Source organism: Sesamum indicum, linkage group LG3 (assembly GCF_026168435.1).
Source record: "Sesamum indicum cultivar Baizhima isolate 11 linkage group LG3, ASM2616843v1, whole genome shotgun sequence".
Classification (NCBI taxonomy): Eukaryota; Viridiplantae; Streptophyta; class Magnoliopsida; order Lamiales; family Pedaliaceae; genus Sesamum; species Sesamum indicum.
This window is the reverse complement of record NC_142659.1, coordinates 16,176,231-16,193,187: the sequence shown is the minus strand read 5'-3', so window position 1 is coordinate 16,193,187 and position 16,957 is coordinate 16,176,231. Positions and strand designations below refer to the sequence as shown.

General features: G+C 37.5%; 1 protein-coding gene across 1 annotated transcript; it reads left to right on the top strand.

Annotated features, from left to right (window-relative positions):
- Positions 1–1,658: 1,658 nt before the first annotated feature.
- Positions 1,659–3,024, top strand: LOC148788728 (uncharacterized). The gene is made up of 2 exons (XM_088878108.1): positions 1,659–2,324; positions 2,545–3,024. Exons 1-2 carry the CDS (start codon positions 1,659–1,661, stop codon positions 3,022–3,024), a joined length of 1,146 nt encoding a protein of 381 aa, XP_088734234.1.
- Positions 3,025–16,957: the final 13,933 nt, after the last annotated feature.

Below are 16,957 nucleotides of genomic sequence, written 5' to 3'. Positions count from 1 at the left end.
CATGTTCGCATGGAGTCCTTCAGATTTTAAAGGTATAGACCCTGAAGTTATTGTTCATAGACTGAATATTGATTCTCAGGTTAAGCCTGTGAAGCAAAAGAAGAGGATGTTCAGGGTCGAGCGGAATAAAATCATAGAGGAGGAAGTGAGTAAGTTGTTGCAGGCTGGGTTCGTGAGAGAGATCCAATATACGACTTGGCTTTCTAATGTGGTCATTGTCCCTAAAGCTGCAGGAAAATGGCGCATGTGCACGGACTTTATCGACCTCAATAAAGCATGCCCGAAGGACCCATATCCACTTCCAAGGATCGATCTTCTGGTTGATTCAACTGCAGGGTGTGCGTTGTTCAGCATGATGGACGCATACCAAGGTTATCACCAAATTTTCATGGCAAAGGAGGATGCAGAAAAAATGGCGTTCGTGACTGAGAGAGGAGTCTACTGCTATAACGTTGTGCCGTTTGGATTGAAGTACGCAGGAGCGACCTATCAGAGGTTGGTTAACCAAATGTTCAAAGACCACATAGGGAGCACGATGGAGGTTTATGTAGATGATATGCTGGTGAAGAGTAAGCAAGAAAGCGATCATCTAGCACACCTAGGAACAGCCTTCAACATCATGCGATCCTATGGGATGAAGTTGAATCCAGCTAAATGTACTTTCGGGGTCCGAGGTGGTAAGTTTTTAGGCTATATGGTCAGCGAACGAGGAACAGAGGCAAATCCAAAAAAGATATAAAAGCGATCATGCAGCTGGGATCTCCGAAATTGATAAAGGAACGTTCAGCAGTTGACGGGGAAGGTTGCTTCGTTGAATCGTTTCATTGCCAGGTCAGCTTATCGAAATTTGCCCTTTTTTAAGGTTTTGCGGAAGTTTAATGATTTTGAATGGAACGATGAGTGTGAACGGGCTCTTCAAGAGCTAAAATTGTATTTCACTACCCCTCCCTTACTCTCTAATCCAATGGTTGGAGAGGAGTTGTATGTATATTTTGCAGTTTCAGATAATGGTGTTAGCTCGATTTTGGTCTGAGAAGGAGGAAAGCAAAGCCCCATTTACTATGTGAGCAAAATGTTGCAAGGGGCAGAAAGGATGTACATCCAGATTGAGAAGCTGGCGTTGGCTTTGGTCACGACGGCGAGGAAGTTGCGACCTTACTTCCAATCTCATCCCATTGTTGTATTGACTAACCATCCATTGAAGCAGATTATGTCGAAACCAGATACGTCGGGCAGGATGGTTAAATGGGCAGTCGAGCTTGGAGAATTTGATATAGAATTCCAGATAAGGAGTGCTGTAAAAGCTCAAGTATTTGCTAACTTTCTGGTCGAGCTCACTGGCGAACAACAGGAAAAAGATGAAAGATAGTTACTAAATGTTGACGGGTCATCAACTTCAAAGAACGGGGGAGCTGGAATCTATTTGCAGGGCCCAGATGGCGTGGAGATCGAGATCGCTGTAAGATTGAATTTTTCAGCAACCAATAACGAAGCTGAATACGGAGGCTTTAATATAGGGTCTTCAGACGACATGGGATGGAGGAATAAGATAGGTAGACGTCTACACAGATTCACAATTGATCGCGATGCAAGTACATGGCACATATGAAACGAAAGTGTGGTCCATGACATAGTATCTAGCGAAGGTAAAAGAGATGATGGGAAAATTTGATAGATGTACAATCAACCAGATCCCAAGAGATGAGAATGCAAGAGCTGATGCTTTATCAAAGTTTGGGGCGATGGTGGAAGGAATTAAGGAGAGAAAAATCACTGTAATGATCAAATCGACCCCGGTGATAGATGAAAAGGTCGTTCATGCAGTTGAAGTAACGAACTCTTGGAAAACACCTTACATTCAATACCTCACAAGTGCAGAACTCCCTAGCGATCCGATTGCAGCTAGGAGGCTACAGTTTAAAGCTAAGCATTTAACGATGCTAGGAGATGAACTGTATAAGAGAACTTTAGAGGGTATTTTGTTGAAATGTTTGGATGGTGAGAGGTTGCAATATGTGATGAAGGAAATACACGAAGGCAGCTATGGAAACCATTTAGGAGGGAGATCGTTGGCTCAAAAGATCCTGAGGCAGGGTTATTATTGGCCCACTATGGTGGATGACGCAAAAGAATTCGCCAGAAAATGTGAAAGTTGCCAGAAGTACGCTGGGTTACTGCATTCCCCTGCAACCCCATTAGAGACGTTGAAGGTCGCATGTCCATTGATAGACATTGTTGGTCATTTTCCTCAGGCAGTGACTCAGAAGAAGTTCTTAATTGTTGCTGTTGAATATTTCTCCAAGTGGGTAGAAGCTAAAGCTATGGCAAAAATCTCTAAAAAAAGAGGTAATAATTTTTATTTGAAAAAATATTATATGCAGGTTCGGGATCCCAAGAGTCTTGGTGTCAGATAATGGAATGCAATTCTAAGGCAAGAAAGTCGTGGCTTGGTGTAAAGAGTTAAAAATTCAACAAAATTTTACAGCGGTAGGCAACCTGCAGGCGAACGGACAAGTTGAAGTCACGAACCAAACCTTGGTGTAGCATCTGAAGACCAGGTTGGAAGGGGCAAAGGGAGCGTGGGTCGAAGAATTACCTGGAGTGCTATGGGCATATCGAACCAACCCACGAACAGCTACAGGTGAAACCCCCTTTTGCTTAGTTTACGGTAGTGAAGCTGTTATACCCGCAGAAGTAGGGGAGGAAGCCGCTCGAGTCGTCCAATATGAGCCAAAGGAGACCTCCCAAGAGCGATCTTTCGACCTCACTGTGATCGAGGAAGGAAGAGATCGCACATATTCTAAGATATTGAGGTATAAGAACATGATGACTAGAAGGTACAATCGAAGAGCATGGCCTAGGAGCTTTCAGGTCGGTGATATGATTCTGAAGAAAGTTGAAGTATCAAAGCATGTTGGAAAGCTCGATCCGACCTGGGAAGGTCCATATAAGGTGGTGGAGATTAGGAAGAAAGGAACATACACTCTGCAAGACATGGAAGGGAAGAATCTATCACGACCCTAGAATGTGCATAACTTGAAAAAATTTTATTCTTAAGTGTTGTATGCGACCTACCAGGATCCTGCCTGAAAAAGACTTATCTTGTAACTGTTTGAAAAAAACATGTCTGAAAAAGACACCACAATAATAGAGTCTGAAAAAGACTAACTTGAAAAAGGGTATTTTGCATACACAGCGTTCCACTTCTATTTTCGAAGTTAACCTGAAAAAGGTTTACTAAGCGATTTGAAAAAGATTGCAGGATTTCTAACCTGAAAAAGGTTCATTAAGCAATTTGAAAAAGATGGTAGGATTTCTAACCTGAAAAAGGTTCACTAAGCGATCTGAAAAAGATTGCAGGATTTCTAACCTGAAAAAGGTTCATTAAGCGATTTGAAAAAGATTGCAAGATTTCTAACCTAAAAAAGGTTCATTAAGTGATCTGAAAAAGATTGCAGGATTTCTAACCTGAAAAAGGTTCACTAAGCAATCTGAAAATGATTGCAGGATTTCTAACCTGAAAAAGGTTCATTAAGCGATCTGAAAAAGATTGCAGGATTCTAACATGAAAAAGGTTCATTAAGCGATCTAAAAAAGATGGCAGGAATTCTAACTTGAAAAAGGTTCGTTAAGCGATCTGAGAAGATTGCAGGTTTTCTAACCTAAAAAAGGCTCAAGTATAAGCGATTTGAAATAGACAGCAAGCTTTCTAACCTGAGATCGTAATAGACGAATATGAAAAAGGTCGCAGGGCTTTTAACTTCAATAATGAATTCAGTCAAACGACCTTAAAAGGGGCATTGTATTTGTAGCTTCATATATGAGATTAAAGCAATCTAATGTCAAGATCAGGCAAAAGACTTGGAAGAATAGAGAGACAATCACAGTTGCTTGAAGGTCAGTTAAACAAAAGAGGTTCTTCGTATTGATAATCACAGTTGTTCATATATAAAAGGGGATCAATCCCTGCTTCACATCATTATAATTAAAAAATAAGTCGGCTGTTAAGTGATTACAAAAGGAGTATCTAAAAAACAACATTCATGTATGGGGAGGAAATGGTAGTTCATCTAGTAAAGGCGTGAACTCAGGAAATTCATCTGCTGTTGGCGGACCGGAGGGGTATGGCTCTAGGTTCCTATCCAAAGATATATCCAATTGCTCCAAGTCAAAGCCTTGTACGAACCCGCCAAGTTTCTGGATTTGACCTTGGCACTTCTCGAACCCCTCGAACATGAACTCAGACGCTTGATTCTCCACAACCTCCTTGAAGGTTCTGGATTTAAGGAAATCGCGAGCTCCAGCCAACCGAGTTTGAGCAAGTAGAGCCTGATGATCAGAGCTCTGGAGATAGAGTTCGCGGGACCCTCATTTAATCCTTGTTCCTTACCAGATTCAAAGGCAGCCAGGCGATCGTTATGAGCTGAGGATTTCACTTCTTCCAATTCCTTCTTAGTGGTCTCTAGTTGTGAAGTGAGTTCCTCAACATTTTGCACTTCGGATCGTAGGGAATCGATCAGAGTTTGTTTCTCAAGGATCTTCTTTTCCATCTCTATCGCCCTAGCATCCGCCATAATCTTCTCATGTCTCCACATGGAGCATTGGAGGGAGAGATTGTGAGCAAAGGCCATCGTCTACCAGGAGAAGAATTGAAATTAGCTAACAAGATGCGAAATGTATAAAGTCCTGAGATCGAGGGTTACCTGGGTGATGTTGTGCGCCAAATGCTCTTCGATGTTAGTGTGGGAGGTTTGGGCTAAGATGACCTGATCTCGCTCCAGGCAAGCAGCTTTGTAAATCCCCCATGAATCCTGACCGGCTAAGGTTCACAGCACGCTACTATTCTTGGAGATTTTCCAGTTAGATACCCACTTGTCGCCCGACATTTCAGCAACTCGAATAGGAGGGGATCGCTAGTCCCTTGTTTGCTGCCACACTTCTTGGAAAGCTGCAAATTTTTTACGATTTGCAGGTTCAGCAGCTCTATCTGCGGCAAGTTTAGCTTCCAATCTAATTTGTCGGCCGGATTTGGAAGAGGGCTCGCTCCCACTTTTGCTTTTACTTTCTGTGGGTTCAGGGGTCCTTGCCCGTTCCTTACCCTTACTCCTCTTCCTCTTCAAGCCTCGTTCCTCAGACACTTCGACCATTTCAATGTTTGGAGAAGGCTCTTCAACTGGGGTAGAAGGTTGTTCAGAAACTGGTGGGGTCGCAGAAGAAGGTGCAAAAGGCTCGCCTGCCTTGGATTTGTCTTTGTTGGCAGCAGCAGCACGAGCCAAATCTCTATACACGGAGGGAGGCAGAGTACCTTTCTTGGCTCTGGCTCTGTTTTCGATCCGGACAAGCATGATTTATGATTCTGCACAAAAGGAGTTAATATATCATCTCAAAAGTTAAAGAATAGAATAAGGGAAATTGAAGTCACCTAGAGAGCCCTTGATAGGAATAGGGGCTGAGGAGAGGCCCGCGAGCTTCAACACATTCTCTTGCAGCAATACTTTTGAAAGATACCAAAATAAAGTGATGTAATTTATGAGGTCGTTATCGAACCTCTCCCCATAAGTATTTGGTTTGGGTTTGGACTCACGCCAAGTAAGGCGAAAATCCTAGGATTTGCCAAAGGGGGGTCGGAGAAAGAAAAATTTATCACGCCAGGGACCAACGTTGGATTTCAAGTCATCCAGATAACGACAGTCCTTGCGGGTGGTTAGGTAAAACCACCCAGTTTCATCCGACCTCTTTGAAGCAGTGATATAAGTGACAAAAAAAAATATCAAATGTGGGAGGCAAGTCAAGATATTTCATAACGGTGATGAACAGAAGAATATGGTTTATGGAATTAGGGGACAGTTGCATAGGACAGACATCCAGCCTGGTGAGAATGTTATTTACCTCTCGAGGCAAGGGAAAGCGTAATCCTACATCTAGATGGGGGATTGATAAGGTGCAACAGCCATCAGGAGACTGATGTGTGACGTCCGTAGAATTTTTTACGTAGTTGGGAGACTAATTGGTAATTATTAAAAATTTAGATTCAATTAGTAAATAAATTATAGACTGAATTTGGGATATGATAAAACTTGAACGGATTAAATTGGAGTTCGTTATAATATTTGAGAGCAAATTATATTAATTAAGAAATTTAGGAATGACATAATGGGTATTTTAGAAAAAATTAATTAAATAAATAAAATAGTAATAATATTATATATATATGTAAATAATATATTTATAAGTAATAATCTATTTATATTAGTAGTAATATAATATTATATACATATATATGCATTAGAGGGAGGGGCCCACCAGCCCACCGTCTCACCTCTCTTCACTCTTTTCCTTTCTTTTTCTTTTGTTGTCTTGTACAACACACACATGTACAACATACAAGACACACAATTAAGAAAATTGCAATCCTCTCTCTTGCGGAAAACCAAAAACAGAGGTACCAAAATTTCTATTTTAATTCATATTAATTAGTATAATTATATTATTTAATTACTCCATTTATTAAATGTTGTTTATATTGAGCGATGTACTATTTAATTGGAGTACTTTATAATTTTGGCTATTTAAATTAGTGTCAATTAAATATCACATTTGCTATAAAAATGATATAGTTGGTTACTTAAATTATTAGATTTGTTAGATTTAATTACCATTATAGCTAATTTACACAATTCCATCGGAATGATTAACCAAATATGTAATTTTATGTATTATTGTTTAATTAAATTGTATAGCAACGATAAATTGACAGAAAAATCATAGAAATATTTCGAAAAGTTATATTTAAGAAATATTATGTAATTAAATAGGGAAAATGAGGTTTTCAGTAGTAATATAATTTATGAATGTTATATTAAAAATGATAGTTATTAATATATATGGGGTTTGATTAAATGAATTCTTATGAATTAGTTGATAAGTTAAATATATGTTTGAGAAGTTTAGAAAATATTTGAAAGAAATGGAACAGGGGTTGGACTTTAATATAAGTGGAATACTAAAAGATTGGTAGAAAATATACGAACATTATACAATATTTTATTTAGAGTTTATGATATTCTATATATATCGATCATATATTATAGGATGTGACGATAAGGTAGAGGGTTGAACAGTCCCTCGTGAAATCGAAGCATTTGGGAATTTAAGGTAAGTATAACTAATTGAATTTATATGTATATCTATATGTGTAGTATTGTATATATTATATATATTTGTTTCTTGGATGTGATCGTGAACTTGGCTTTATATTTATATACGTGGATTTCGTATATTGATTATTTATATATTTAGTTGCTGATTATTTGTTAGATTACCATGATATTGGTGAAATTGTTACTATGTGATATGTGATGGTAATGTAGAGACATGCGGGATATGATTATGTGATGATCATATAATTCATTGTTGAATGAAATCAAATTGGGAGCTATTATTAAGGAAGTAATTATTATAAAGAGAAGAATGATGATTGTGAATTGAAATAAAAGATGATACTTACCTAGTGGAAGCACAGTCAATGGTTTATGATAATGTGATTGATGATGAGATATGAAAAATATATGAATTAAGCTAGGTACCATGGCGCGTAGGGTACCGAGGTATTCCGGGCGGCGGGGAATATCCTGTGTTGTTTGTTGTGATGTCCTGTGCTGATATTGCTACACAGCTGAAATAAAAGAGCGTGGGGATATCACATACAACGGGTATCCTGTGCTGTATATGATATGATGATGGCCGACGAAACCATTGACTGATGTACTCCAACTAGAGTAAGTGGGGCCCTTAGCTAATAAATGATAACATCAAATGTTATGTCGTGGATTGACCTCATATTTTTCGACCCCACATTTCTAACTTAGGCATCGAAGGGCCATCGCTGAGGGCTACTCGGTTAGTCTTACATTTGCTTTGTTCTCAGGATCCACTAACAGGTAGCTCGAAAGAAGGATCTAGCGATCCGACCTTGGGACCCATTTCTGCGACCCGATCCGGATTTTGCACGACCTACATCAGCTACTCCTGTTTCTAACATTTTCTTGGTTTGGCTTAAATGTATTTTTGATTCGTAATTCAGGTTTGAAGTTTTTTTTTTTTAATTTTTTTATGTAGTATTGTGATTATGTATTGTTTTAGTTTCTATCTTTTTCTCCGTCAGATTTCAAAATTTTAATTGAAAAAATACATGTGCATCTTACTTAACCTTTTAAAATTAGGACTATTATTTTAATTTGCCTACTTTTGCTAGAATTTCTATCTTTAATTTTTTATAATAGCATTTTGATTCTTCATTTTTTAACTTTTATGATTTTAATTATTTTTTTGCTGGATTTCCAACCGATAAACTAAACAGTGCATACCCCATCCTAGTAATTCTATTTGCAACTGCACGTACAGTAAAACCTTTCTAAATTAATAAACTCTCTAAAATAATAAAATCTTTCGGTCCCGACAAAAATCATCAAATTCGATAAGATAATAAGATAATAATTTTTTGAAAAGTTCCTTTATAAATATTAGGTCCCATTAAAAATCTAAAATTAATAATTCATAAATATTACAATTATAAAAATTATGGTAATTTGCTAAAATATAAAGTCTGTAATTTACACATTTGATGATTCATGGATAATTTTCGATGCTTTTTTAGATGAGAAGACATGATTGGGTGTTATGAATTATTTTATTTTCATATTGAGATTTATATAATATATGTTTCATTCATCATACATGAATATATTTAATTGGCTATAATAGTTATTTAAGTGCAACGAATTAATGTAAACATGTATATTTAAGTAATTTCAATGAATTGGTACATGCGTCCATGAATATAATAGTTAATTGTATACAATGAATTGATATGATATATGAATATATTTAATTAATTACAAAAAATTGGTTGATGCATGAATATAATCAATGAAACATATATTTGAATTCATTTATTTTCAATACATATGTACTAAATTTGCTGAATTTAAAAAATCTCTCTTTTAATTGATAAAGTATTAATTTATTAATAAATTAATATCTTTCTAAATTAATAAAATTTTATGAGCCCAAAGTTATTAATATATAGAGGTTTTGCTGTGATTTGTACTATATTTAGGCCATTCTAAATTTGGCAATTTGCACTGCAAATGACGTACAACACTTAAACCAATACCAACCGTATTTTTTATTTCTAGTTTTAATTGCATTTTTTATTCAAATAAGTGATAATTATATGCAAGTATATGATTTTTTTTTTTGCAAAATTAATTGGGATTAAATCAAATTAACCCGAAGAAAAATTGCATCTTTTGGTGTTTGGGAATATGATATTTATGTTTCCATTAATTTTTCTTTTTATTTTTCATTATTACTTGTAATAATATTTCTTCTTAAAATTTGTACCCATATTAACCATGAATCGTTATGTCCCAAATGATATCATCATTATATGTTAATCTAACGATTTACAAACAATTTGAATATAAATTCACATGAATTACATCAAATTTTCACTTAACAATTATGTGGGAAGGTTCCTCCCAACAATTCAGTTCTTGATTACAAGTATTTACTATAATAGCAACGAATATAACGTGTAAAGACGTATAGGATAATTTAATCATCAAAAGATTAACTTGACCTGTAATAAATCAATAATAATATCAATTGAGAGTAAATATTTATTTTTATCTGATTTATTTTTGTTAATATTACAAATTTAGTGAATTTTGACCTAATGAAAGTATTTATTTATTAGGTGGAAGGAAATCTAAGGGATGCTAGATGTAATTTTCTAAACTACATAAAATGTACATGTAACTATATTAAATTTTAAGAGAAAAGACTGTAATTATCCCTGGAAAAAATATAGCAAAACCTCTATAAATTAATACTCTATAAATTAATAAACTCTCTAAAATAATAAAATCTTCCGATCCCGACTTGAGCCTTTGTAAAAAATCATCAAATTTGATAAGATAATAAGATAATAATTTTTCAAAATTTTCCTTTATAAATATTAGGTCCCATTAAAACTCTAAATTAATAATTCATAAAAATTATAATTATAAATATTATGGTAATTTGCTAAAATATAATTCTGTAATGCTTTATGCATTTGATCACTCATTGATGATTTTGCAATGCCTTTTAGATGAGAATACATGGTTGGGTGTTATGAATCATTTTATTTTTATATTGAGATTTACATAGTATTATGTTTCATTCATCATGCATGAATATATTTAATTCACTAAGATAGTTATTTAAGTGCAACGAATTAATGTAAACATGTATATTTAAATAATTCCAATGAATTGAACATCCGTCTATGAATATAATAATTAATTGTATACAATAAAATGATATTATACATGAATATATTTAATGAGTTACAAAGAATTGATTGATATATGAATATGATCAATAAAACACATATGAAATTATTTATTTTCAATACATATGTACTAAATTTACTGAATTTAAAAAGTCTCTCTTTTAATTAATAAAATATTAATTTATCGATAAATTAATATCTTTCTAAATTAATAAAATTTCAGTCCCAACGTTATTAATTTATAGAGATTTTACTGTATTTTTATTTAAATAAAAATGGAAATAAATGGTGTGGATATTGTAGCTCCCATCATATCAATTTCTCTTCCCCGAAAAAGTTGGAGAGATGATTGCATTCTCTCCGGTTAGTTTTGTACGCACGAACACGATTGCTATTGTCAGTTGTCAAATGATCACAAATCGTTAAATCCTTATCCAGTGGGCCTCCACACTTGATTTACTGGATGTGTTCTTCATTGGAAAAAGTTTACACTCATTGGGCCCTAATAGTTGTCTGTTTTGCAGTAATCTATTGGGCCTCAATTCTGAATTTAGTGGTTAATCCAGAAAATTAAAAAGGACGTAATAGTAATTATTAAAAAGAAATTTAAAAACAAAAGAAAGAAAAAAAGGATGGTGGGCAGTGGCATGTGCTGCCACCGCCTCACCAACCACTAAACATATATATATATATATATATATATATGTTAATTGCACACACACTCAAACATAAACATACATACATGCACGACACACACACACGCGCGAATTGAAAGTTTCTTGCGGAAAATAACCAGAGGTGCGAGATTGCAATTTTAAATTTTATTAATTCATATAATTATATTCTTTATTTAGTTTGTTTATTAAAATATTGATTATATTGCGCGATATACCATTTAATTAGAATATTTTACGAGTTTGGCTATTTAAACTAGTGTCGTATTAAATATCAAATTGGATATAAAAATGATATCGTTGGTCGATTAGATTGTTAAATTTATTAGATTTGAGTATTGCTATAGCTAATTTATATAATTCCATCGGAATTGTTAATTAAATACGCAATTCTACGTATTGTTATTTAATTAAATATAATAGCGAGAAATTGATAAGAAACCCGTAGAAATATTCCGAAAATTATATTTAATAAATGGTAGGTTAATAAAGAGGAAAAATGAAGATTTGTATTTCGATAGAAATGAAATATTAAAGAATTATTAGAAATTGTACAAATAATATTCAATATTATATTTTAAAGAAATTACGATATCCTCGATATATTAATTGTGTGTGGTATGACTCATTATAGGATACGGGGGGTTGAGGTGAAAGGACTGACAATTAGCGATTGAGTAGAAAGAAACGTTGTGAGGTTGAGGTAAGTAAATAATTAGTATTATCTATATATGTCCCTTATATTTGTGGCTTTACTGTTATATAAATTTGTGGTTCATGCTGACATTGATTTATCTGAAAGTATATGAGTGATGAAATGATTTGATGATTGACGATATTGTGTACGTAGAATGAGGAAATACGTTGAAATATTATGTTTGTTGTTTGATGTGTTGTGGGTGTCTGAAAATGAGAATGTAATGATATATTGTTTTACGTTACTAGTTGCTTACAAGATTGGTGATATGTGGAAATGAGGGAGTGGTGGAAATTGAATATAATTGTGGCGTGAATACCCCTTGATGTGTTGAAAAGCCTATAAGGCGAAATGAAATGAAAAGAGCTTTGATGCGATATGAGAAAGAAATGAAATGAAAAGAGCTTTGATGCGATATGAAAAAGATGTGATGTGAAAAGAGCTGTGATGCGAAATAAAAGAGCTATGATGCGAATTGAAAGAGCTATGATGCGAAATGAGATTGATGAGCCGGCTGTCAAGGGGATTCACTCAAATTTATATAACGGTGAGATTGAGTTGATGGAAAAAACACGATATCACCTTCTGGTAAGCAAACTAGGAAAAAGAAACTTTAATTGATTATTTTATTGTGAGATAGCTATGTGGTGTACTACAATTGATTATGTTGGAGTTAAATTGACTGTAATCCATGCACGTTGCCTACTTGTCCTGTTTGGACTGTGTTTGATATACATATATAGATATGACTGATTATTTACTTACTGAGTGGCGGGCTCATCCCTCTGTTGATACTTTCTTTCAGGAGTAGACTTTGAGGTATCTAACTGTTGAAGAATAGGTCTACGCACTATACTCAGTCAGGTCGGGCCAGTATGCTGTTTTCTCCTCTTGTCAGCTAGAGTACAAATCTTATTTTGTTTGTATAAAGAGAACATGGGCGTAGAGATCAACTGTGGTGGATCACCTGTGGTGTTTGATTTGTATATATGTGATGTTGTGGGTTGACTATGTCGTTATGACGTTGTGAATACGTATGTATATTGATTAGATGATTATGTGCATTTATATATATAAACATAGGGATTACTATAAGTATAACATTAGGGTAGATATAGCCCTTATAGCGAAGGGGGTGCTACAGAACGGCAAGCAAAACCCAGTGTACTATGTAAGCAAAATGCTACAAGGAGCTGAAAAGAAATACATCCAGATCGAGAAGCTAGCATTGGTTTTGGTGATTACAGCAAGAAAGCTGCGACCTTATTTCCAATCCCACCCCATTATTGTATTGACAAATCATCCTTTGAAGCAGGTTATGTCGAAGCCGGATACATCGGGTAGGATGATCAAATGGGCAGTGGAATTAGGAGAGTTCGATATCGAGTTCCAGATAAGGAACGCGATAAAGGCGCAGGTGCTTGCCGATTTTCTGGTCGAGTTCGCGGGAGAACAACCACAGAAAGAGGAACGATGTGTCTTACATGTAGATGGATCCTCGACCTCAAAAAATGGAGGAGCTGGCATTTATTTGCATGGACCGGAGGGAGTTGAAATCGAGATCACGGGTAAGGTTGGACTTCCCGGCCACAAACAATGAAGCCGAGTACGAGGCTCTGATTCAAGGATTGCAGACGACATTAGACGGGGGGATAAGGCAAGTGGATGTGTACACGGACTCGCAACTTGTCGCGATGCAGGTACAAGGTACTTATGAAACGCGCGAAAGGTCCATGATACAGTACCAAGCAAAGGTGAAGGAGATGATGAAGAAGTTTGAATCGATGCACAATCAGCCAGATTTCGAGGGATGAGAACATGCGAGCAGAAGCCTTGTCAAGGTTCGGATCGTCGATTGAAGGGATAAAAGAGAGAAAGATCACGGTAATGGTGAAGTCCCAACCGGTGATTGAAGAAGCAGAAATCCATTTGGTCGAGGCGGCAGATTCTTGGAAAACGCCTTTCATCAGATACTTGAAGCACGGAGAGTTACCGAACGACGTGATCGCTGCCAAGAGACTACAAATTCAAAGCCAACCGTTTTACCATGATCGGAGACAATTTGTACAAAAGAACCCCGAAAGACATTCTGTTAAAGTGCCTAGATGCAGAGAGGGCGCAATACGTTATGAGAGAAATATATGAAGGCAGCTGCGGTAACCATTTAGGAGGGAGATCCTTGGCGCAGAAAATCATAAGGCAAGGATATTTCTGGCCTACGATCGTAGAAGATGCAAAGGAGTTCGCTAAAAAATGCGAAAGTTGCCAGAAATACGCCGGACTGTTGCATTCCCCCGCGACCCCACTGGAGCCTTTGAAGGTCACGTGCCCTTTTGATCAGTGGGGAATTGACATCGTGGGACCGTTTCCTCAAGCGGTGGCGCAGAAGAAATTCCTGATTGTGGCGGTCGAATATTTTTCCAAATGGGTCGAGGCCGAAGCTCTAGCCAAAATCTCTGAAAAAAAGGTAATTAATTTCATTTGAAAAAATATTATTTGCAGGTTCGGGATCCCTCGCATCCTTGTGTTGGATAATGGAACCCAGTTCCAAGGAAAGAGGATCGTGGCATGGTGCAAAGAGCTAAAAATCCAACAGAATTTCACGACGGTCGGAAATCCACAAGCAAACGGTCAGGCTGAGGTCACAAACCGTACTCTATTGCAATATTTGAAGACTAGATTAGAGGGGGTTAAGGGGGCCTGGGTCGAAGAATTGCCTGGGGTGCTCTGGGCATATCGAACGACCCCGCGAACAGCGACCGGTGAGACCCCATTTTGTCTAGTGTACGGCAGTGAAGCTATTATACCTGCAGAGATTGGTGAAGAAACTGCTCGGATCACCCAATATACAGCAGAGGATAATTCTCGAGAACGAGCATTTGATCTGACTGTGATAGAAGAAGGGAGAGATCGCGCTTACGCGAAGATATTGCGTTATAAAAGCATGATGACTAGAAATTATAATCGACGAGTACGGCCGAGAAATTTTCAGATTGGAGACCTTGTCTTGAAAAAAGTTGAAGTGTCGAAACATGTGGGGAAACTCGACCCGACCTGGGAAGGCCCGTACAAGGTCGTGGAAATCCGAAGGAAAGGGACATACATCTTGCAAGATTTTGAAGGGAAGAACCTGCCGCGACCGTGGAATATTCATAACTTGAAGAAATTTTATGCTTGAACACATGTAAGTGATGTAGTAGATATTCTACCTTGAAAAAAGGTTTTGTATTCGTCTGAAAAAGACGGCCAGAAAATGATTATGTACTTGTCTATGAAAGACATTTCAAGTCTAAGAAAGACGACCTAAAAAAGGTCATTCTGCATATACCATCTCAGTATTCGAACAAAGTTGACTAACCTAAAAAAGGTTCATAAGCGATCTTCAAAAGAGCGCATTATTCCTAACCTACTAAGGTTTATAAGCGATCTGACAAAGAACGCAGGATTCCTAACCTACTAAGGTTCATAAGCGATCTGACAAAGAACGCAGGATTTCTAACCTACTAAGGTTCATAAGCGATCTGACAAAGAATGCAGGATTTCTAAACTACTAAGGTTCATAAGCGATCTGGAAAAGCGCAGTATTTCAACCTGGAAGGGTTCTCTAGCGATTGAAAGGGTTATCGATAACGATCTTAAAAGATGGAGAATTTCAATAAGAATTCTATGGCCATATGAGGCGACCGTAATACTATTAAAAATTTCACCAATAAAAAATTTCATAGAAAGCATATAATTGTTCGGAGTTCAAGTTAACAAAAGGTGATCCTATTGATGGCCATAAAGTTACAAAAAGGGATACACTCCCTACAATCGTCCATCGGTTCAGAATAAAGATCTACAAAGTTGTTCGCTCGTTAACATCCATTAAGAGATAGGAAAAGGGGGTGGCAGATCGTCCATCAGGGGCAAGAACTCGGGGAATTCGTCAGTAGGCTCAGGACCAGGGGGATAGGGCTCGAGATTCCTATCCAGAGAGACATCTAATTGCTCTAGGTCGAAACCCTCGGCAAGTCCATTCAGCTTCTGGATTTGTCCTTGGCACTTTTCAAATCCCTCGATCATCAGATCCGAAGCTTGATTCTCCACGGCTTCCCGGAAGGTCCTGGATCTCAGAAAATCACGAGCACCATTTAGTCGAGCCTCGTTCATCATGTCGTGAAATTCTTGGCTTTGCAGAAACAGGGCTCTACCCTCAGTTAAGCCTCGATCCCGACCTTTTGCTGATCCTTGCTCCCGACCGGCCTCGAAGGCAGCAGCACGATCCGCTTGAGCTGAGAGCTTGGTCTCTTCCAATTCCTTTTCAGAAATTTCTAGCTTGGATGCGAGCTCCTTTTTCTTTTGAGCGTCCGACTCGATCAGGGCTTGCTGCTCGAAAATCTTTTGCTCCATCCTCGCAGCTTTTGCCTCCAGCTGGATTTTCTCATGTCTCCACATTGAGCATTGGAGGGAGATGTGATGGGCGAAAGCCATGGCCTGGGGAAAATCAAGGTTAATGATGAATCAATTCGGGAGATCGAAAGGCAAGTAATTGATTACCTGGGTCATATTATGCGCAAAATGCTCCTCGAAGGAGGCGAGAGAAGTTTGTGCGAGAATCACTTGATCCCTTTCGAGGCAGGCGGCTTTATAGACCTCCCAAGAGTCTTGGCCGGCGAAGGTGCGCAGAACACTACTGTTCTTTGAGATATTCCAGTCAGGCACCCATTTTTCCCCCGACATTTCAGCACGTCGAGCGGAGGCAGGTCGCTCGTCTCTCGTTCTTTGCCACGCTTCTTGGCAAGTGGCGAACTCATTCCTATTTTTGGGTTCAGCGACCCGGTCAGCAGCGAGCTTGGCCTCAAGTCTACCCTGTTTAGTCGACCTTGAGGAAGGATCGCTTTGGCTTTCAGTGCGTGGAGCGGATTCAGCTTCCGGGATGGCAGTTTCTTTCCCTCGCTTCCTTTTCAAGTTGCGATCTTCCGAGATCTCTACCACTTCAACTCGCTCGTCAGGCGTGCGATCTCTTATTTCAGTGGGGGCCGACTGTTGTTCCGAGGCAGCAGTGTTTGGAGATGGGGTCGGGGTCGGAACCCGTACTTTGGATTTTCCTTTGGCTGCTGCCGCTGCCTGCTTGAGTTCGTGATCTACAGAGGGAGGTAGAGTCCCCTTCTTGGCTCTAGTTTTGTTCGCAAGTCTCGCTAGTATGATTTCGGATTCTGCAAAAGGACAAACTGTTAGAAACTGCTAAAACAATGAATAAGAAGA

What these genes read in the sequence shown, in the direction of transcription:
- LOC148788728 (XM_088878108.1), top strand. Translation starts at nt 1,659, where the DNA reads ATGGGAAAATTTGATAGATGTACAATCAACCAGATCCCAAGAGATGAG. An exon ending in GGGTAGAAGCTAAAGCTATG is followed by an intron (nt 2,325 to 2,544) that starts GCAAAAATCTCT and finishes ACCTTGGTGTAG; the next exon opens with CATCTGAAGACCAGGTTGGA.